At 43.7% G+C, this 24,020-nt stretch overlaps 1 protein-coding gene across 1 annotated transcript in view; it reads left to right on the top strand.

Moving 5' to 3' along the window:
- Nucleotides 1–17,853, top strand: part of Slc12a8 (solute carrier family 12 member 8) — a 139,175-nt gene extending 121,322 nt beyond the window's left edge. Inside the window, exons 10-13 of the mRNA XM_010618253.3 lie at nucleotides 10,196–10,293; nucleotides 10,795–10,912; nucleotides 13,787–13,847; nucleotides 17,408–17,853. Coding sequence (XP_010616555.1) covers nucleotides 10,196–10,293; nucleotides 10,795–10,912; nucleotides 13,787–13,847; nucleotides 17,408–17,570 — 440 coding nt within the window. The 3' untranslated portion in view covers nucleotides 17,571–17,853. The remainder of the gene's footprint in view (nucleotides 1–10,195; nucleotides 10,294–10,794; nucleotides 10,913–13,786; nucleotides 13,848–17,407) is intronic.
- Nucleotides 17,854–24,020: the final 6,167 nt, after the last annotated feature.

Here is a 24,020-nt window from a genome sequence, read left to right as displayed (position 1 = left end):
TCCCTCACCCCTTGGACGGTGAGGATTACACAAGTAACATGTGAATCAGGTACTCCCCCACCCCTACCCAGGACATTGTGGAATAGACACAGCCTGGCCCAGTCTGGAATTTGTCATGTATTGTTTTGTTTCATTTCTATCTTTGTTACTGTTCTTGCTTATTCACCAAATTCATGCTTTTTCTCTCCCACTCCCACTGTTATCCGTTTTGTATCTTATGTGGTTCTCTCATTTCCTTTCCTTTTATCTCTCCTGTTGTATATTTGTTTGTCATTTGGTTCTGCTTTCTGGAAGCCTTCATGAGAAATGATCTTTTATGATGGTTACTGTATCTGTCACAATTAGATCTGATTAAAAATAACAGAATCACAAAATCACAGTGGTCGAAGCCAGCTAATTCAGGGGGAGCCTACAGGAGGCAGGCGGGCTGCCATGGTCGCTCTATAGCTCCATGGCTCAGGCTCCAAGATGTGGCTGCTGAATCCCTCTCATCAGAATCACATACCAGGCAATAGAAAGAAGAAAGGGGAGAAAGAAAGCACACACGAGTGAACCTACAAATGGAATCATTTTGGGATGCCTTCCTCCCATTCTGCGTGTCCCATATTTCACTGTGATTGCAACAAGCCACAAGAAAGGCTGGAAAGTGTCTTTTTGCCTGGTCATATTGCTATTCAAACACACACACACACACACACACACACACACACACACAATTATGTGTTTTTGTCTTATTCCTTAAGGAAGAGAGGGAGAGAAAGATTGTAACTGTCTATGCCATAATAATCCTCTTTTTAATTTCTAAGAACTCTTGGTTGGAACCTGAGGTGTCCACCTCTTATCTTTTCTTCTTAATTTGAAAGCCACCCAATCTTGTTTGGGGGCACAGTGGCTCGTCTGATCTTCCTGATACCATTGCTCCGACCCTCCCACTGTAAGCCTTGGTCTGCTCCTGTCATTGTTTCTGTGCTCTCTGGATCCTTTGCTCTATTCTGCAAGTGTTCTCTCCTCTTCCCCACCTCTCCTTTATCTTGGAGGCCTATACTAAGATGTCTATTAATCCTTTGATTTCTTTTCATCCTTAAAATGCTTCCGGTCCTCTTCGCCCATGGGATCTTCATCTGTGGGTTCAATCAACTGAGGATGAAAAAAACTTTTTTTACATTGTTGCTGACATGTACAATATCCTTAGGTCTATGATGGTCATGACTGTATTCATACATACATTCTTTTTGGCCTTATAATCATCCCTTAAACCATACAGTTTGACAAGTAGTTATGTAGCATTCGTACTGTATCAGGTACTTTGAGTAATCCAGAGGTGATTCATATATGGAGAGATTTGTGTAGGTTATGTGCAAATACCACAGCTCCTGTGTAAGTGACCTGAACTCTGTGGCATTTAGAATTTGTCAGGATCCTCAAAGCAGTTTCCCTACAGACACCAGGAGAGGGATGATACACTTCACAGCTGCTTAGAACACCCCTGTCAATGGGCAGGGCCTGCTGACCAGGTGGCTAACTGCAGCATGGTTGGGAGTGAGCTGGTCCCCTCACTGGCCCACCCCGAAGGAGGGTCTCCAGCAGGTTTCCTCTGTGGCTCTTCTGTTCCTCCAGAGCCCTGCATCGCTTGCCTGGGCACACACAGCTGACTGCTTGCATACTGGGAGCAGGCTGAGATAAAGGCATAGGGGGGTCCCCTTGTTTAGGATCTGGGCCCTCAACTCCCCAGTTCTTCACTGTGCCTGGGGTGCCACGCCCGGGCATTTCTGGCTGGGTTTCTGCAGGGGACTAAGCAAAAAGAGGGGCTGGTGTTTGGCCGATGGCAGGGGAGGGTCTTGGTATACAGCGGTGAAAGACTTGGCACCGGGTCCTGGCATGGCCGGCTCATAGGCTGCGGTCCTTCCTGTCTGGAGCTCTGGGTCTACCATGTGGGGCGGGTGGATGCTGTCAGCTGCTAGCCCAGTGCCATCTTCTGCTCTGCTTTGCGGTCACTGGGCTCCTTGCCCTCTTTCCAGCCTTATTTCTCTTTCCCCTCTCCTCTTTTTGCATGGGTTTATTCCTGTCTTGTGCCTTCTCTGTGTTCCCAGTGAGTTTCCAGGAGAGGCATGCGGCCAATCTGCAATGTTTCATGAATGACGTGGACAGGATCATCCCACGCCCAGATGCTGGCTAAGTCTCCTACCTCATCTTCTGCCCCAGCCTCACCCCTCTCCTGTTCCTCCTCTGTGTTGCCCACTGAGTGACCTTTCTCCCTTACTTACCCTTTGCTAGAATCTAGCACCTACTGTCCAGAGTCTGTTACAATCCTGCCCCGGCCCACCTTCTTAGCCTGCTTTTCTAACAGCCCTGCACTCTACGTCCAGCCACATCCAACTCAGCTTCTGAGCACATCACTTCTTGTCTTTGCCTGTTGTTGTCTGTCTCCTCTTTACCCCCTCTTTCTTTCATTTGGAAAAATCTGACTTATGCTGAAAAGGCCTCCCTGTTTTCCTCTATACTATAGCCATAATATTCGATTCTTTCTAGTGATATCAAATATCACATTGTTTCATGTATTTATGTCACATTTGCTTATATATTTATGTACAGGCTTGCTCATCTTCCGATCTTAAAGAAAATAGGTATTAGTTTTGTTTTGTTTTTTTCCTCTTACCTGTGAGCTTCCTGTGGTCACAGACCACAGCTTTTCGCCTTCATGGGCACCCAGAGCATGAAACTCAGCAAATGTGCACTAAAGTTTTTGTAGGTTGATGAGCAGTTGAACAGATATGGCTAAAAAATAAAAATAAAATCGTTGATCAGTGAGGTAGTCTGGGAAGAGTTAAACTATTATAAGACCCTAATTTTTGACAAACCAGATGCCATCAAATGATGAAAAACCAAGTCATAATTGAATAAATTATTCTTGAGAGCAACTGGCTCTCATTCTTGAGACTGTACTTAAACCCTATGTACACATGAATTCCTTATTTATAACAGCTGTGCAAGAGAGATATTGCTATCATTGCACATCGTCAAAGATGAAAAGGAACTGATTAAATTGAAATAAAAAACATTTGCACAACAGTGTCACAGAAGGAAGCAATTACTTTGACAAATACAACTGATAAAAGCATACCTTCGAAAGCACAGTGTTTCTAAAACCAGAAAGGTCAAATCCAAGTTCTTTCTAAAACATGTCAAGAGAGATGAATACACAGTGCACATCTGAAAAGATCAGTGCTCAGTCTCGTATGTGTTCATTCAACAAACTAACTTTTATTCGTACATGTTAATATTCGTAGTAGCTAAAAATAGCCATCATTTGCTGAGTATGCCATGTGTGGCCAGCACAGAGATTATGCCTTGATATGAGTTATTTCATCCTTAAACCCAGAGTTAGACATTGTTACTTGTTTCTTGCAGATGATAAAACTGAGGCAAAAACAAAACAAAACAAAAAAAAACTGAGGCTTAAAGAGGTTGGACACTTGCTCAGGATGTAAGACATTCAGAATTTGAACCCACATTCTGACGTTGGAACCTGTGCTCCTAACCACTATACCAAGTACATGCTACTTGCTCTGAGTATCTAGTAGGCACCGAGAAGTGAAGATAGATTAAACCACCTTTTAAGATATTGTTGTGTAACTATTATCAAAATTTTTAAAATATAAAAATAGTAGATCTATGATAATCAGGTGTATGTATACTTTGCAGGAAATAATAACTGATACATTCTTTCCAGACCTGTCGATTAAAGTTTCTCGTCAACTTTGGGAAGCTTTTGGCCATTATTACTTCATGTTTTTTCTGCCCTTTCTCTCCAGCCTCTATGGGGCTGCCATGTACATTGGGTTTGTGCACCTGACATCACCTTCCATGTCTCTGAGGCTCCCACCTTCCCCTCTCTGTTCTTCACTTTGGGTAATTTCTATTGGTCCATCTTCAAATTCACCAATTCTACGTTCTTCTCAGATCTGTTGTTGAGCCCAAGCAGTAAAATTTTTCATCTCTGTTATGGGGTTGTTTGTTTGTTTGGAGTTTTTGTTTGTTCATTTGCTTGTTTTGAAAGAGGGTCTTGCTGTGTAGTCCAGCCTGGCCTCAGACTCATGGTCAACCTCCTGCCTCAGCCTCCCGAGTGCTGGGATTACAGGTGTGAGCCACCACACCTGCCTTGGTCTGGCTTTTAATTGTATAGCTTTCCTTTGGTTCTTTTTTATAGTTCATATTTCTCCACTTTTGGTTCTTTTTATAGTTTATATTTCCCTATTTATATTCTCTATTTTTTAAAGTCATTGTCATACTATTTTCCTTTAGTCCTTGACACTGTATTTTTCTTTAATTATTTGAATTAATCTGTCTTGTATTTATAATGGCTATTTTATCTGCTACACATACCACGTAGGCATAGCAAAACTAGCTTCTTTTGGTTAATTTTTTTCTCTGAGCATGGATCACAGTCTCCTGTTTCTTTACATGTCTTGTAATTTGGGGTTGAAAACTGGGGGGTGTAGGTAGAATATTGCAGCAGCTCTTGATTCTGATGGATACTTCTGAGTTTTTGTACATTGGTTTCATTTGCAAGTTACCTGCATTTGAACTCTGTGATATGTCTCTCCTGTGGTGTGTGGCTGCTTGTATCTGAAGGTAGTTTTTTATTCCCATCTTTACTTTTTTAGCCTGGCCATAGGAGTTCCCTGTGTCTGTGTGCCCCTGTAATCCGTAAGGCTTCTGTCTCTGCCAGTGCACTTGTGTGCGGGTTGGAAAGCATGACCAAGGCTGCAGCCAGTTCCCTGGTCTCCCCTGGCTTTTCCTTTTGGCCAGGTCTCTTGGGCCTCCCCAGTCACAGGATTGTTTTCCTGCCTTCCATGGGAGCTTGTGGGAGGTCATCCAGCCTTCTTCAGCACTCCCATTTCCAGCATCTCCCCTTTACTGCTCACCCTAGCTGGGTCTGCGCCCTCAGTCTAGCAAAGCTGACAATTTTCTCCACCCATTTTTCTGATAAGAATCAATGCAACACTTGATCTTTGCTGAAAGACCAAGAAGCTACACCCATTGGTTTTTTTTACTGTGTTCACCATATTTGACTCATGGAACCAACTCTCTGCTCCCTTTCCAAGTTGTTTGTCTTCTGTTGGCAGAAAGCAACTTTTTTTTTTTTTTTTTTACCAGTTTTATGGTGGTAAGAACTGGGGCACAGACCGGAGCAGCCCAGGCAGGAAGTCTACAGACTCTCACTGCTTTACCCTCAGCTCCAGCAGTTTTTGAAAAATAAATCCTTCTCAACTTGTTATCTTGACTGGGTAAATTTCTGGAACCCTGAAGGGGCTGGATATTTTTTTCTATTTTGTCTAGTTTTAGAATTATTTGGGGAAGAAAAAAATTACTGACCTCGTTACATTGCTGTAGCTAGAAGTCCCACTTTTTCATCCTTTTTTAAGAGGCTGATCTTTCAAGATTTCCAATAAATACAAAATTAGATAATTACCCCAATTCAGTAAATCTACTTGGAGAGAATTGTGTACCAAGAAAATGACCCAAAACTAAACAACAAGCTAAAAAATATGTACATGATGGTCATGGTATTGTTTGTGCTAATGACAGGTTAGAAATAACTTATACCCTCAGCATTTGGAAAGTGGTTAAGCAAATTATAGTATCAACCTGATAAAATACCACATGGGCTTTAAACTTGATTCTATGTAGACTGTAGCAGCACACATTTTCAGTTTTGGCTATTTAGAAATATGTGTTTATTTAAAATATATGGAATGGGGCTAGAAGTGTAATTCAGTGGTTGAGCACTTGCCCAGCCTGTACTGAGTTTAATCTTCAGTACTGAAAATAAAATAAAAAAAAAAAAACAAGTAAAGGGACAACTGCATTTCATTAAGTCTGTGATTTAAAAAAAATGAATCATACATTTAACATTTTTAAATGATGTGGTCTAACTAATAACAATTGTGACAGAATTTCCATTATTTAAAAAATGTAATAGAGCCATTATTCAAGCCAATGGTGTTTGGCAGTCTTTATTTTCATCCATAATTAGTAAGGAGACTTTTATTAAGTTCTTATGCACAAACTTCCAGATGCCTAGAATTGTCATTAGAGATGTAAAACATGATACTTCCCCTCCAGGTATGGATGCATAAAAAACTGAATTCAAATAGGCATTAGAAGATGAAGATTTCTTTGGGAGTGGAATGGTCCATTCATTCCGCCACATGGATGGAACATTGACATTCCAAGCACCTGTCTGTTGTTAGAGGAATGTGCTGAACAGATTTAGGCCTTTGCTGTCACAGGGCCCTATTCTAGTAGGGGAAGATACCTATCAAACAAGCAAATCTATACTGTAATGCCAGTAAGTGATAGCTATTATGAAAAGTCATAGAGTGGGGCAATGGGATAGAGAGGGAGTAGAGTAGAGAGGGATACATGCTGTTTCAGGTGAGTTTATCATGAAAGACTATGCCAGGAATAGAATATTTCAACAAAGAACTGAATTGGGCAAAGCAGGTAGCCCCGCAGAGAAGTAGAAGGGTTCAGTCAGATGAAATGGCTTGTCTGAAGGTGCAGGTAGGGGTGGACTGACAAATTCCAGAACAACAGAGGCCCAGCAGTGATTGGAGGGCAGAGAGGAGAGAGGTAGGAGAAGAGTCAGGCCAGGAAAGTGGGGGGCAGTGCTGTGTGGGGGCCACTGAGTGTTCCAGCTAGGCGGCAGTGTCCTCAGATTCAGGCTCTAAGATCACCAGCTTTGTGAGAAATGGATTGGATAGAGATAAAAGGGGAGCCACAGTCAATTTGGAAGTATATTAACTAGGGGAGGCCAAACTGCTATTACAAATAACCAAAAATGTAGTGGCACAATACTAAGTCATCTCTCCTTCATGCATTAGCTCAGGAACTAGTGTGTGTGTTTGAATTTGTGACCCCCTAGGACTTAGCCAAGTGTAAGGTCAAGGCTAAGTGACTACATTCAGATTTCAGGAAAGGAGCAGGAAACAGCACAGAGAAGAGGCACACAGTCTCCTAAAACCTCTGTTTACGCTCTTTTCATGAGAATTTCACCACATCACCAGACCAGCCTGCAAGAATGTACTTCGGTTGTGATATCTACCACAGGAGCTCAGGGCAGTAAACAAAGGGACAAATGACAGCGCAGGTGACAAAGTGGCTTGGACAAGGGTGGGAGCAGTGGAGACCCAAAGGGGTGATCATATTCACAATTTATTTTCATGGTAGAATTGACAGCACTTGTAGAAAGAATAGATACAGGCATGAGAGAAAGAGAAGTGGGGATGAATCTCAGATATGTGCATACATCGTGTTATCATTTACTCCGAAGAAGAAGACTTGGGCAGAATAGATTTCTATTTTAGTCATGTTAAGCTTCAGATATTTATTAGCCAACTAAGAGGAGACCTTGAGCAGACAAACGGACAGTCAAATGTTTCGTTCAAAGAAAAGATCAGAGGTACATCCCTATAATCTCAGCTACTCAGGGAGCTGAAGCAGGAGAGTCATAAATTCAAGACCAGCCTGGGCAACCTTAGTGAGATCTGTCTAAAAAAAAAGAAGAAGAAGAAGAACAGGAAGAGGGAGGAAAAGGGAGAAAAGGAGAAGGAGGAGAAAAGGCTGAAGGTAGCTCAGTGACAGAGCACCCCTGGATTCAGCCTTCAGCACTGACACACAATCACTCCCTTCTTCAAACACTTTCTTCTCCAAAGGCCTCACTTTCCTGTTTGGGAATCAAGCCTTCCACTCATAAGTCTTTGAGGGATACTTCACATTTAAGCCATAACAAGAAGGATTTAGTAGAGCTAGAAAAATTGATGATGTGAGAGAAAACTCCCAAATGGGTTGGGATCCAGGCCACAGTGGAGAGACAAATCTGAGGTAGGAGCAGGGTCTGTTTCATCCGCTATAAAAGAAGAGAAGAGGTGGAAGAGTAGAGGGTCCAGACACAAGTGGTCTGGAAGCCCTGGTGATTAGAATATGAAAGTTCTCTTTGTTATATCAGAGGGTAGGAGAATGAGTTGCCTAGTGGAAGACTCCTGAGGAAAATTGGAATGTGGAAGTGGACATATATGCAAGAGCACACTGGTAGTCATGCACTTTGAAACATGTATCAGTCAGTTTTCCATCACTATAACAAATGCCTAACCAACTTATGAAAAGAAAAGATTCATTTTGGAGGGTTCAGTCCATGGTCGATTGACCTTATTGTTTTGGGGCCTGTGGCAAAGCAGAACATCATGGTGGGAGTGCACAATGGAGCAGAACCTTCCACTTCATGGCTAGGACATAATAGAAGGAGAAATGTGAAGGGTCCCACAATCTCCTTCAAAGGCATGACCCTAATGACAAAGATACCTCCCACTGAAGTCTCCACCATATCCCTGGGGGCAAGACCTTTGATAAATGGGCCTTGGGGGACACTTAAGATCTCAACTGTAGCAGGACTTAAACTAGGTAAGAAATTGGTGAAAACAGGAAGCAGATGATGGGGATTAAAAACATTCTAGGGTTCCTCTGTGGACCATGTATGCTTGGAGTGAGGGACAGCAAAGCAAAAGAGCTACCTACTTTTGTTTTAAGGAGGTAATGGGCTGAGGATAGATGATTTAAAGTCATGAGTAAAGAAATATAAGATACTGGTAATAAGAAACTTCACGTGTGACTTGAGGGTAGGAGTATAGTTCAGTGGTAATGCATTTGTCTAGTATATACAAAGCCCTGGATTTGACCCCCAGCACCACATGCACACACAGGGGCAGAGAGGGAGGAGGAGGGGGTTACTGATTGTTGGAGTGAGGATTTCAAGGGACTGTGAAAGAGCAGGACATTGAGTGGGTTTTGTAGAAGTCACCATAAAGTCATCAGGAATGATGATGGGCTGGAGATAGAGAGAGAAGTGGAGGCAGAGCTGAAATCTTTAACAAGACAAGAAGGAGTGACCAGGAAGTTCGTGAAGGACCATAATGATAAAGGGCAGGGTATGAGATTATCTGATGGTGCGCACTTCAGAGCAGCGAGTCAGAAAATCAGTGACCAGAGAGGACAGAAGAGTTGCACCAGGAATACAAAGTAACTGCCAGCTACTTGCCAAGCCCTAGGCCCAGGCTGATGTGGACCCTCTGCCCCTGAAGGATACAATCCAGTAGACCTAGATACACATAAATAAATATGCAACTACAAATAATAATTTCTGTGAAGAAAGAGGGATGGGTCATGGAGAAATATTAATGGTATGAGATAATAAACTTTTGTGGTGGGGACCAGTTTTTGGGAAGAAGTGATACTGAGCTGAGGGATGAATAGAAGTTAGGCAAGCAGAGGGGCAGGAGCACCAGGAGTGGATCCCAGATGGATTCTGAGGACCAACCAATCAGAAGCAACTGAGGTGGAGAAGACTGGTGTGTGAGACGGGGTGGAGACACATAGCAAAGAGGAAAGGGCTGGGCACATTCAAGGCAATTTGACTAAAGCAGAGAATAGTGAGTTAGGGAGCTGTTGACCATATTTTCTGAGCAGAAGCTGTAGAGCTTTAGTGTTGACATGAAGTATAAATGTACAGCAAAGTTAACCCAATATATCATCTATTTGGGACACCTTTGTGGTGTTCACGGTGGTGAGACCATATTGTTAAATGGCTTCAGATGGTAGCAAAAACCATCCTGCAGCAGACACAAGTCATCCTGGCCCACCATCCCTCACACTCACACCTGTGGCCAAGGATGCCAACTATTCAGGACCTCCATTCCACACCCTTTCATCTGAAAGAGGGGTGATCTGAACTCCTAGTTCCCCCAAATGATGGATGGATGTGTGGTAGGCCTGTGGAGCGGGGCTTCCATCTCTCCCCTCCCTTTCTTTTCAGATCCTTGGCTTGTAGGAGGCCATCAGCCCTTCTTTCTTTCTACTCCAAGAGCAAGTGCCAGGAGTTGTCTTTAGGCTAAGTTACAAAATTAGGTAAGAGCAGCTCATAGGCATTTGCTTATAAAAATAGAACAGAGTTTGGTGTGTGAGACAGGATGGGGACACACAGCAAAGAGGAGAGGGCTGGGCACAGTCGAGGCAATTTGGCTAAAGCAGAAATTTGGTACTGGAGAATAGCGAGCTGGGGAGCTGTTGACCATATTTTTTGAGCACAAACTATAAAGGTAAAATGATAACCAGGGATTTGGCTTAATTGATTTTTTAGATTTCTTCCAGAAGTCCAAACTCCAGGAACAAGAGATCCAGAGGAGATCAACTTCTTTCTACATCCACATGTGTAACCCCTGGGTCTCCCTGTTAGGAGTGAGTAACTTCAGCTTGATCTGAACTGTCCTTGAGAAGTAATTGAGGTGGAATCATGTGTGACTTGAGGGAGGGAGAGGACCGAACTAAAAGCAATGTGATTCAATTCCCTACTGCATCAGAATTGAGATGAGACAACATATGGTGAAATTTACATTTAATGAACCACTTATTTCAATCAAATGTTTATTTTTTAAATAACTGTATCTAATAACCCCTGTGTTATATGTTTTATGCTAATTTGTTTTTGTAGGAAGAATGGGACAAACAGCTAAGACAGAAGATCTGGTTATTGGTAGTTTTGATTAAAGTGTTATTTTCGAAAGGGTCTTCCAAATATCTGCGTCAATGAGGTCTTTTGGATTATGAGTAAACTTCAATGATTCAGACTTTGACAGAGATCAGAAGTTGATGGGAGAGACTATTGGTTCTAAAGGCCTGCACTGGGGTCTCGCTTGCCATGCAGAGAGCCCTCAGAGCCCTTCCTCCTCTGTCCCACAGGCAATTGGGTCCCTTCTCATCATGTTTGTGATCCAGTGGGTCTACACCCTGGTTAGCATGAGTGTTGCTGCTGCTCTGTACTTCTACATTGGCCAGACCAGTCCAGGACTCTACCTTGGTAAGTGTCTGTGCCATTTGTTTTCCCCTTTAACATTCATGGGGGGGGCGTGTTTTGAATATCTGTTAAATGCAAACATTCACTCAGATGTAAATGCCATTTTCAAGAAGCTTATGGTCTGGAAGGAAAAATACCATGTGACAGGTACCTAAATAACAATGACTGAAAAATGATACAAATATTGCGAGGTTTATAAGATTTGGCAGTAGAAGGAAAATGAATAGCAACACTACCACAAGGCCCAGGTGGAATGAAATATATGTTCTGTGACGTTTACTGACGAAGTGGACAGCTTGAAATGTCCTGTGCTAGTGCGCAGGACATAAACTAGGTGAGAAATTAAGGGTTCTATACTATCACTTGAAGGTACAGAGTATGGTAAGTTTAAGGTATTTACTACAAACCACTAGATAAACAATAAAAGAACCAATATAATATAAACCCAATATAAAAGCCCAAAGGAGACAGAGGAAGGAAAAGGAGGAAGAAGAGGAGGGAGGGAGAGAAGGGGAAAGATATGGGAGAGGAGGAATTTGAACTCATCTTTTTTACCAGGAACCCACTCCCAAGGTAACTGCCCCACTCCCAGGAGGTTGGCATTAAGCTTGTGATCCTGCCTCTGAACACTACTACACTGGGGATTAAGTTCCCAACTAACCAACTTTGGAAGACACATAAGCATCCTAGCATATAGTTTATTGTATATTTTTCCTCAAAAATAAAGCTATTTTAAAAATAGATTAGAGAGCCCTTTTCAGAAAATTCTATGTTGCTCCAATTTCAAATAAAGCAATTCGTTTCAAGCTTTGACTAAATCCCATAGAACAGAATAATCCAGGCAAGTGGATTTTAAGAATTCTTAAGAATATTATGTCCAGCGGGGAGGTCTCTGGGTGGCCCTCGGCCCTATCCGGTCCTTGCCCTAACTTCAGCAAAGAATGGAGAAGTGGGGCTCTTACTGAGAATGTTGGGGAGTCAAAACCAGTATAGTACAAAGTGAACGTTTACTCAGAATGTGGCAAATACAGAGAAAGCAGAAGAGAAACCATCTTAGCAGCAGAGTGCTGATACAAGATAGCTCTTGCTCAAGGTGCCGGGTGAGTCTGAGATGTGCTTCACACTTATCAGGGTAAGCTGGTTTCTAAAATTAACTGTTTCATTGATTGGTGGTCTGGGAACTTAGCATCTTAGCCTTTGTTTCTGGGAAGGGGACAAAGTCAGCAAACGTGAGTAACACTTTCATAGGGATACAGTAGGGTACGTTTCCTCAAGTACATGGTGAATGATAAACATGTGATGATCTCACATCATCAGCCACAGATAAGGATGAGATGATTTAACAACGACAGTCCTTCGTGTTTTTGCCCTGGGTTTTTGTATATGTCTCTCTGCCTCTACAGAAATTAGATTGCTTTCATGTTTATTTTTGAAAAAAATGTAGTCCAAATACTCCAAGTCACACATGCACTACAGATAATGATTTAGAAAAACAGCAGTGTGAGAAAAAGTTTGATATCAGCAAATTTCATGGATAGAATATAATTCATATAGAGATTATAGCAAGGAATGCTTCTGAAATTTAAAAAACTAGTTTGATCACAGAAAAGTGAAAAATAAAATTTCAGACCAAAATCAACTGAAATTTAGATAAAGTTGAAACGACCACGCATAAGTAGGAGCTGTTAATAAAATGTGTCTACTTTTTGACTTCTGGCGGACTGTTTACCCATTCTCTAAATGTAGTAGGGGTCTTTTCTTCACAATTACAAATACTAGTGCAAATCTAAAGTTATGCTTACTTTAACATTAAGAATCCTAAATGACACGAGGTAGAGATGGTATCAGCTGCATGATGCTGACACTAGCCAAATTCTAGCTTAAGTTCTTAAAATAATGTTAACTTCCTGCTCACATATTGAGCATGATCTAACCAATATCATCTATATAGTATGTCTATATCTAATCTTAGAAAAGCTTTTAGTAGCCAGGCATGATGGCACAGCCCTAAAATCTTAGCATTGGGGTAGCTGAGGCAAAAGGATCGCCACGAGTTCAAGGCCAGCCTGGGGTACATAGTGAGACCCTGTCTCAAAAAAAATAGAAAAGCATTTTCTAAAACTGCATTTGATTTTTCTCAGGTTATATTTATGATGTGAGGGCTTTTTTGTTTTCTTTTGTTTTGTTTTTTGATTTGTAAACCCTCACCAAAGGGACACTGGATTAAAAAAAAAGATTTTAAAAGCGTATTCAAATTAATGTGCCTGATACCAGGTTTGTTAGATCACTGACAACAACAATCTCACTTCAAACTTCAACACTAACATTTCTACACGGTGAGCTATTTGATTCACTTAACAGCTGTCGAAAACTTCCTAAGTGTCAGATCCTGTGAGGGTTACAAGGATGAAAAAGACACGTTCCCTGTTTTTTAAAGAATATTGGCCCAGCAGAGGATTTTATAGCATGTATTTAACACATACCAGTATGAATCTAAGAATAAATATTATTTAAAAACTTTTTACTTCCTAAGACAGTGGTTCACCAGTTGCCTACTCTGTTCTTTATAACACTGTATCCAGTTTCTTTCTTGGGATTTTTAGTGCTTAGAAATAAACTTTTGGAAACTACATATGGGTACAAAGTCTTTGGTAGGCTATGGTCAGGGAGTATCCAGGGAATTGGATAGACTGAAAAAGGAAAAAAGTATTTGTGCTTATTCTGCATGTGCGTGAGTGTGTGCACGCACGTGTGTGTGTGTGTGTGTGTGTGTGTGTGTGTGTGTGTGTGTGAAGGTATACATTCACCCCACTGAAGCTGAGATTCTGGATGCCTATGTGCAGCCTTCATAAATATTTATGTCTCTCCTCCCTGCAGGATCAGCCTCCAATTTCAGCTTTTTCAGATGGATGAGGTCTCGTCTGTTCCCCTCCTTCAGGTCTGTGCCAATTTGGGTCTGGCACCACTGTGGATGGGTGTCCCAGAGTCCCAGCTGATGCTGAGGGGGCCCCATTCTTGGCTGAGCTTCAGCCTGAACTGTGGTGTGAAAGCTGAGAGCTGAGAACTTCAGGGAGGCTCCCACTGTGCTCCTCACTGCCCCGCCCCAGCCCTGGCTCAGCTCATTAGCGGCTTCCTCTGGCTCCTGCCCTCTGCCTGTCCTGTCCCCAGCCACATGAACAGAGGCTTTGTCTAGAATCTGATTGCAGACGTGTCAGGCCAGCAGGGTTGCTCTCGCAGTTCACAGTCTGAGGCTCATTAGCACTGATACCTGATCACCTTCGAGATTAAAGCCGAGGAAGGAAATGTGAAGCCAGGACGAACGTTCCCCCATCTCAAGTCAGAGGTAGTTGGCGTCATGCAGTAGCAACAGCTCAGAGGCCAAACACAGAAGTGAAGCAGGGATCCCGGAGGATTGCAGTGGGACCTGCTGGCAGGACACACAGGAAATGGAAGGCCTTAGAGAGGAGGCCATTTTTCATGTGGCCTTAATCTTCTCCCCTCTCCACCACTCTAGGAGCTTCTTTACCTTTTCAAGCCTTGAGGTTCTGATGAATTCCTCTCTTTATTCTGTCACCTTTTAGTATCAGTGAGGAGCCAAAGCTGCAGGCTGGGCAAAGCCAGGCAGAACCAAACCAAGTCTTTATTCATTTCATTTTGTTAGTTTGCTTTTGAAACTCTTGGTGTCTGGTTTGCATTGCCAATATTTCTACCCACCTTGCCCAGACTTTGCTAATAAATTATGGGTTACTTGCCCATTGACCCCAGATGCAAGCTTTTTTGTTTTGGCAAAATACACATAACATACATTTCACTGTCTTAACCATTCTTAAGTGTACTGTATGGTGGCGTTAAACATAATCACATTGTCACACAACCACCATCATCCCACCCACCTCCGGAACTGTTTCATTTTAATTGCTGCCAATATGTTCGAGTTGGCCTAAAAAAATGAAACCTTGGTGCCAAGGCGCAGGATAAGGAAGAAAAAGGAGCAGGATAATAGAGAACACCAAGAGAGTCGGAGCTGTGAAGGCGCAGGGATGAGGTCTGGGTGTGGGAGGAGAATTTCCTGCCATTTGCTTCAGTGGGCTGGGCTAGCTGTCGCATGTGGACCCGGGGAAAGGGTGCAGTGGCCCCCTTGCTTCTCATCCAGTCTGAGGCGAGGTTGGGTGACTCAGGTCACCACATATTCACTCTGATCTCTTTTCCCCAACAACCTAGTCCTGAGGGAAAGCAGAGCTTAAGTGGAAACAGTTCTGTGTAGAAAATACCTATGGATTCTTGAGCTGCAAATGATGTGTGGGTGGTTATATGTGGTGTGGTCTCATTTACAAGAATAATTTAGTAATTTCCAGTTTTACAGCTTAAAAATGCCCTTGGGAGGTCACTGCTTCTTAGGTTGCACTCTGAATGCCTGGGCTTCGCCATGAGGCCCCTGCTGCCCTGTGTAAAGGCAGAATGGATCAGGAGAGGCTTGCACAGGACGGTACTTGGTTTGAGTAGACCTCAGTGCCCACCACAAACCTTCCTGTGTCAGGCTCTGGGCTGGGAAAGTGGGTGGAGAGGGCTCTTCTAATGTAACTGCAGACTTACTGGCCTCACCAGGGCAGGATTTTGTGAGGGTAACTCCAGAGGGGGAAAGGACCAAGAAATGGCCACTCCTTCAACAATAGAAATTGGTTCTTGTGTTTTCTATTTTGTAGTTCTGAGTTTTTTCCTCAACCAAAACCCAAATTTCCTTCAGAACTAAAAAGGAATAATAAAGTAGTAAAATGTGTTTGAGCAGAAGGACTTGGCTGTGTCGTAACCTCAAGCAACAGTCCACCTGAGGATTCTTAAACCATTCTAGGCTAGAAAGTGAAGTACCGTATGTCATTTCCCTGAACATAGAAGAATATAATGGCTTCACCTATTTTTTTTTTTAAGTTAGCAGAAAAAAGTACATTGGCAAAATGTACATAGGCTGGTTGACTATATGAAATTTTGTCTTGATCTTACTTTTTGAAGATTCAACCCTTATTAGAAGTTAATTCAGTGTTCAGAAACTCTTGACTGGTATAATTTGGATATGTCCTCAATAAATGTCTGGAATGCCTTAGCCACATGACCTGAACTTTTGTAGTTGGACACTTTGCAGAGAGTCAGTTAGGTTTGTGCTTAAGTTCTACAGATTTATGACATTATATTTCTACCTTTTTATGACTCTAAAGTATATTCCTGATGTAAACAATTGAACCTTACTATGGTATTAGTAAAATAGCTGATTCTTTTAGAGTAAAGTCTTAACCGAGCAATCCTCAGTGAGGGTTTGAGAACCCAGCACAGACTGGAGAACATGGAAAGAGCCTGGGAAAGATGAGAAAACGGAGGCACACAGAGATGGGGAGGCTTCCTGAGGCCACTGAGCTGATTAGAAACAGAGTGGTACCCGGATTAGCCTTCTGTAACTGCCCTGGCTGCCAGTCTGAGTTTCCTCACTCCGTTCAGCCCCTAGTACTTTCCCCTGTATCCCTAATGTTTGTCTTTACAGCTTATTCTAACTGTGACAGTGGCATCTGTATCGGGTCTCTCTCTGTGTCTTGAGGCCTCTTTGGGGACAAAAGTCTCTGCAGTTTACCTCTTTGCAGCTGGCTGAGTTAGCCTTAGCTCTGTGGAAATCGTTCCTCAGGCATCTTTCTTTCCAGTGAATCAAGGAGGTTCCTTTTTCCACTCTTTTCAATTCTCCAGCTTCTTCATTCTGCTATTTCAGTTGACAGAAAAAAGAAAAGTGAGAGCCCAGCAATCTATATTCAGTATGATAATATAGTTAGGTCTCTATGAACTGTCTTACTATTTGTTGTTTGTTTATGTCAAATATCCTTTATTATCTCTTTTTGTGGATTATCTCCAGTCAGGTGAGTACAGTTCTTTGCTTTTCTACTTAAGAAGGGTCAACATCACACTCTCTCCTTACTTGTATCCTCTGCGTTATGGTTTACAGCCAGATGTGCCCCCAGAGCCTCATGTGATCATAGGCAGGGCTTCTGGAAGGTGACTGATGGGATTGCAGGGCTTACAGCTGACTTGCTTGTGGGGGGCAGGGCCTCATCAGCCACTGGGCGTTGGGCCTGGAAAGATGTATCTCCTTCTCTGTCTCCTCCCTTACTCTTTGCTTCCTGTTCACCTTGAGGTGCCTGAAGGAGCTCTCCTCTGCCCCACCCTGCCTTGGAGCTAGTGCTCTATGGACTGAAACCTCTACAAACTGAGCCAAAATAAACCTCGCTTCCTTTAAATTGAGTCAGGTATTGGTCTCAGCAACCAGAAAACTGAGGAAGATGCTCTGTAGTTTTCATACTTTGAGTCCACAACGTGTTGTTCACATAGCTCTCAACAGTTAGATTTACAATTTTAAGTGCACACTAAACATTGGCACAGCTGGCATTTTTGCAAGCAATTTCTCTACCCAAAGTAGCCTGGTCTCCCCATTCTGTCTCACCATCCTCTTTGTTCTCCCCAAAGGAGCCTGCGGTCCCCCCAGGAGCAGATCGTTGTGGCACCCTCTGTCGCGAGGGTGGACATGGCAATGACTCAGCTCACCCAGGAGAATGCAGACTTCGCAGCTCGGGATCGCTACCACTGCTCCTGGCTCCTGAGTCGGGAGCAGCTGCTGCCCCCATACTAGGAGCTGGGCTGGGACTCTTGTTTCCCTGGACACAGGGGGCCCACACCTCAGAACCTCTGAGGTGCTGCGTCTCCCCAGCAGGAAACTCCATGGCTGGCTTCCCACTGCCACTCTTGCCTGCACCCTGGCCCAGATCCTCGGCTAGCCCAGGGGAGTGCTGGGAATTGGGAGGCCTCTGGAACCGGGCACCCTGCCACAGAGCTCCAGCTGGGATGCCGGGACTCTCAGGGGACACCAGGACAAACAGGTGTGGAGGAGAACACGAACCAAAATGCTTGGTTTAAGCAACACAATAAAGCTTATTTTTAATTGTATTTCATTATTTCTTTTTTTACATACATAATACACTCAAATGGCTCCAAGGCCTGAGGTGTAATGTTAATAAGAGTAAGAAGTCTCCTTCCCATCCTGTTCCCATCTGCTCAGTCCTATCTCCTGGTACAGAGGTAACTGCTGTTCTCATCCACAAGGCCTGCATTTCTTTATGAAAATACTAAGCAAATGGGAATGTGGATTCTTTTCATTCCCTTTTCATACACAAAGGTGGCATATTATGCACACATTCCACACCTTGCTTTTTCCCCCCTTACCAATCTATCTTGGAGACATTTATTTATCAATATTTATACAGTTTCCTCATTCTTTTTTATTGTATGAATATGCTGCGATTTATTTCACTAGCTCCAGAGTGATGAACGTTTTCATTCTTTGTGCTCCTTTGCTATTATTGTCAGCTCTGCAGTGAATAATCTTATGCACGTGTACAATCAGAAACCATATATGTAGGATAAATTCCCAAAAGCAGAATCATAGGTTCTAAGGGCACATACCTTTGTAAGTATTCCTGTTTGGAGAAAGTCATTTTAATTAAAAGCTTAACTTAGCATGAATGGCTTCATGGCAACTCATGTTCCCAAAAGTATCTGTAGTCTTTGACTCCCTGAACGCCTTTGCAGCTGTCTTGTGGCATGATTGGCATAAAGGGACAGGACTCTTGGTTCGTCTATGAGCTCAGCCTGGTACCCACCATGAGCACTGGGTACTGTAGCACTCCACACAAGCAGCAGGGTTCTGGATGATGGCTGCCCCCTAAGTTCACCACCCTGCCCAGGGTCAGTAGTGTTGCCATTGAGCCATAAAGGGAAGGACACTAGGTCACCTCTGACGCCTTCCTCTGTAGTGTAGCCTCTCCTGAGTCAGTGTGCTGAGCCCCATCTGGGATGTGTGTGCAAAGTACAGGTGTCTGCACCTCATTCTGAGGCCTTTCACACTTTGGGGTGGAATCATGGGCCTCACGGCAACACAGGTGATTCAGTGCCGGTGGTCCTTGAGCATATTTTGAAAATCATTGATCTTTTGAACAGAAAGCTTTAGAAGTGGATAAGGGCTGTGAAGGTTATGGTGAAAAGCCAACTAGCTCCTAACCTTCTTTCCTGGAACACAATTCTTGTTTATGATACTGTTCACAAAATCTAGCTTTGGTTAAATACCAGATTACTGAGCAACATTAGAATTTAATGAACTATTTCCATTATAATATACAGACATCAAATTTTGAGTTCAGATCACTCAGACTGGTTAGCTTAAAAGCTACAGAAATTTATTCTCTTGTAGCTCTAGGGACCAGAAGTCTGAAATCAACCTCACTGAGCTGAAATCAAGATGTCGGCAGGGCCAAATTCTCTCTAGGTGCTGGGGTGAGCGGGCTCCTCTAACTTGCAGTGATTGCTATCAGTGTTCTTGGATTTGAGGCTCTATCACCCCACATCTTCATATCCAACATCTTTGAATCTCTCTGTGTTCCACCTCTCGTTGCCTTCACCTCTGTACATGTAAACACCATCTCTGTCTTTGTGTCTTAGTTACTTTCTCTAGTTGCTGAGGCAAAATACTTGGTACTGAAAGTCAGAGGGAGAAAAGTTTATTTCGGCTCAGTGTTCGTAGAGCTTTCAGTCTATAGTTGGCTGGCTGCAAGGCAAGGAGGCACGGCAGAGGGGCATCGCAGAGGAAAAACAGTCCTTGGCATAGCATGGCAGGCAGCAGGCAGCAAGAGCAGCAGCAGCAGTCTGCCTTTCCCTTTTATCCCTTTTAGGCTACCCACCCAGGGTGGACCTTCCCATTATCCACACCCAGAACTATGCTAAACCAGTCAGTGGGCTAATTTAATAATCATGTACCCTTAACCTCAGCATCACACAGCCTAAATCCAGCCACCTTCAAAAAGGCCCACCTATGGCTGCATGAGGCTTAGGAGGGACATCTAGGCAAAATATTCTATTTCATAGTGATGCCTGAGATTGCATTCTCTCCACCCAGAGAATCCAGGCTAATCCTCATGTCAAGAGTCTTAAATTCATCACATCTATAAAGGCTTTGCCAGATGAGGAAACAGTCTCAGGACACACTGGGTATCTTTTTCTTCCCACTGTGCCTCAAAACCTTAACTGAATCTGCTCTTTGTTTTTAATTCTGCACAAGCTAAAAATGGAACCTCTCTGGCAAAGATGGTACTGAATTTGAACACCACGAGAGTTTGAAAAATATAGCACCAAGGCTGAAAACCATACAAGTAAGATGAGTCAGATATCCAGGAAGAGCACACACCAACATGATTACTTTTATAGAAAACAATAAGAAACAAATGGGGCATGATTGTTTTTAAAGCCCAACATTATACTTAGTGTTGGAGACACCAAAATGAATAGTTCACAGTTTAGTGTGCACAGCAGATGCTAAACAGGCTGAAGCTCTAATGAGGCCAACATCCTATATTTAACCCAAACTACATTGTGTAACTAGTATTAATCAGGTGTAAGCCTGGCTTCCCCAGAAATTAGTTTACAAAACTACCACTTTATAAAGTGCATCCAGGGAAACTGGAGTGAGAAAAAAGGAGCATGAGGTAGAGAAGGAAGATTGGCTGCCACATAGGACCATGTACACCCAAAGGCTTACTCTGAGACTGTAGGGACATCTGTCTCGAGACCCTCTTCCAGACAAAGGGTAGGGCCCTAATTTAGCTCCTGGTCCCTTTTTCCTATAGTCAGAGGTTAGCTCTGAGAAGACATTGACTACTCCTGCATTTTGTGCTTTGCACGTGTGTGAGTGTCTAGCAGTTCTGCAGAACCCACCCATAACAGGTTGTCACAGTGGTGAGTGAGATGGAAAGAGTGGCCTCAGCCTCTGAGGCAGGCGGGGCAGACAGATCCTGAGGTGGCACATTAAGAATATTTATCAAGATCAGTAGTAAATGCAAGTCATCAGAGAGACACCATATGCATGTCACTGGATCATTTGTGCAGGTTTTATGAAGCTAAAGGATGCCTTTAAAATGTCAGCAAAGTCAATCTGTCTAGCAGTGAGACCAGTAGCACTTTCTGAGATACATAGGGGTGGGGGTGGGGCAGACTCATGGCCTGAAAGTTTCCCCATGAAGTCCACAGCTGTAGCTGATGATGTCTGAATGAATGAAAGTTGTATCAGGATTTCTGGGAACACGAATGTCTCCTTTCTGGCTAAACCAGCTATTAAAATGATTCATCTAGTGATCTGACCAACTACCTAATCACTCACCCACTGGCCTGCCCATTTACCCACCCACCCACTCGTCCCTTGTTTCCATTCATTGATACACCCATCTGCACATCTGCTCGACTTCCATTTCATCCACCATTCATCTATCTGTGGCTGGAGCAACTGCACACATAACTTTATAGATAGATGCCTGAAACTGCCTCTCCTGTGCCAGGTACATCTTACCAACCTCAGATTTATTATGTAAAATGTGATCACAGGCCATTAAGTGAATTTCCCAGCCAGATTAGGCTGAGTACTACAGGCCAATCCCAGAGCCTTCTTGAAAGACTGGGACCCAGAGTAGAGGCCACTTTCTATGCTGTCTCTGGGAATTATGCTAACAAGTCCTCCAACCTATGCAACTGGGTGAGTCCTGTACAAACCATTCTAAGTCCATGTAGAATTTGAAGTTCAAGATTCCATCTTGAAGATTCTTCTTTCTCTTTGGGTTTCCAAGGGTATATAGTTAAGGATGGGAAAGAAGGTGACGGTCTGTATATTAATACCAGGAAAAGGTGCAAAGCTTTGACTAAGAGTAATAGTAGAGAATGCAGCTAAGGTCAGCAGGTTGGCACGAAACCGTTATTGTCTACCCGTCTTCCTCTTGAGTCTGAGAATTCACTTCCTTGACACTTGGATAAGGAGCAGGAGCCCAAAGAGAGAGTGATCAACCTGCCTTGTCACCCAGTAATGGATGGACAGAGAGCATGTAGTGACCACTTATTCATTAATTTTCAACTCAGGGCCCTACCCCGCAATGAACTTGGCTCAAGTACGAGCCGATCAGATTGGCCTCTTTTCCTTTCAAAATGTAAATCATGATCCAGGCTCAGAAATCCAGATTTATCTGTGCTCTTTCCCTGATGCGTACCTGACTATTTCTGCTCTCTTTGCTATGATAGAGACATAGGAGGGTGGGCAAGCAAGGGGCTTCCTACTGCTGAGATAAGTGAGGAACACTGGGGGAAAGCCTGGACCTCTGGGGTAGCAGGGAACAGTCACTTGAAGTTCTCCAAGTCCCCACTGTATACTGGGCATTATGGCACCAGTAGGTTGTGAGAGTGGCTTCTTGGAGGCCATGTGGAGACAGGCAGGAAAGGAATAAAATACACACACTTGATGAATTACTTTCTTATTTATGCTGTGACAATTAACACAAATTCATTGGCTTAAGACAACACAAATGTGTCCTCTCATCATTCGAGAGGGCAGAAGTCCAAAGTGGTTCTCACCGGGCCAAAACCAAGGTGTCAGAAGGGCTGGTATTTTTTCTAGAGTCTTGGGAAGGACCAGTTTCCTTGCTTTTCTGACTTTTTCCAGCTGTCTGCATCCCTGGGTCACGACCTCACCCATCCTCAAAGCCAGCCTCACACAGTCACACTCACTGCTGCTTCTGCTTATCCGCCACAGCTCCTTCCTGCCTCCCTCTTCTTCTGTGACCCTTGTGATAAGATTGGACCCACTTGGTAATTCAGGACAATCTCCCCATTTCAAAATCCTTAATTTAATCACATCTTCACAGTTCCCCTTGCCAGGTCCATCACCCATTCCTAGGCTCAGGGGATTGGGACCCAGCCATCCTGGGAGGGCAATGTTCTGCCTACAACACCTGTCTTGGAAGCTGAGTTACTGTGGAGACCGTGGAGCTGCGCACAGTGCATGGCTGGAACATCAGTCCAAAGCGTTCAGCCAAACCACCTGCTGCAGAATGATCTACACAGGCTGAGGAGATGAGTGAGGAAGGAAGCAAGGCGACTTCTTGGAGGAAGCAAGTTTGGGACCAAGTTGGATAGACACCTTCAACCTAATCACTCCTCTTCCTACAGGTTACTTTTAAGTGGGCTCACTGAAGAGGGAGGTTAATGTTGCAAATGCAGGGGATTTGGGGAACAAAATCTGTGTGCACTTGGCTCTGCCACTTACTAGCTCTGCGATCTTGGGCAGGCTTCTGACCTCTCTGAAACGTATTTCCTTCTTAGTAGAATGGAGACTAAAATTCCTACTGTCAGAACATGGAGCTGTGAGTGGTGAATAAAGTGAGACTCATTTGTTTTAAGGAGATAGAGGGGATAATGCTGTGAGAGCCACCCCTGCTAATTCTGCATTGCTTACTGCAGGCAACACAGAAAGAAAAAACAAAAAGAGATCTTCAGTGCTGCTTGGCACTGAAATTTCAGAGCAGAGTGGAGTCCTGCTGCTTCAAGAGACTACTCGGTATCTCATGGGCCTCCTAGCAGGACACCTTCACCAGCCAAAACCAGCAGGAGATCTGCACCATGTCCAAATCTGAGCCAGGACACCCACAGAGCTCTGCCCAACCTGGCACCAGCCTAAGCCCTTGGCCTGTCACATTCACTTGGCCACTTCCCTGCACTGCTCCTCCCTCAGTCTTTTCCCTGAATTCCAAAAAAACTGATCCCACTGTGCAGGACTTTTGCAACAAGGCCTAGTCTAGAGCAAACAACCCTCTCCTTGCCTGGCTGTATTCCCTTGGCGTGTGTACAGGTGCCCAAGAGGAGAGGACTGGCCGCAGTGGCTGCACTTGCTGAGGTTTTTCTACACTCAGAAGGCAGGAGAATAGCAGAAGTCTGCTCATCACTCCCTGCTTGGCACCTTGCATGTGGGAGCTGTACCAGGTTCTTTTGGCTGGGGAGCTAAAAAGCAGAAATGCAGGCCACTTGTCAGTGTAAGGCAGGAAATAGAGGGATTCGATTTCCTGATTCTTGATGAGGTTTTCTCAGGGAGAAGATGGTACTCCAATGAAAGAGCAGATGGTAAGAAAGGACCCCCCACCCCAGTGTCAGGAGCCCCAGCTGGCTGTGCTCCCAGGAAGGCAGCCCATCTCACAGCGTGCTGCTGGTGTCCTCCCTGTCC

The sequence above is a fragment of the Fukomys damarensis genome, unplaced genomic scaffold, assembly GCF_012274545.1.
Source record: "Fukomys damarensis isolate Sample0158 unplaced genomic scaffold, DMR_v1.0_HiC HiC_scaffold_24, whole genome shotgun sequence".
Taxonomy (NCBI): domain Eukaryota; kingdom Metazoa; phylum Chordata; class Mammalia; order Rodentia; family Bathyergidae; genus Fukomys; species Fukomys damarensis.
This window is presented reverse-complemented; position numbering and strand designations above follow the sequence as displayed.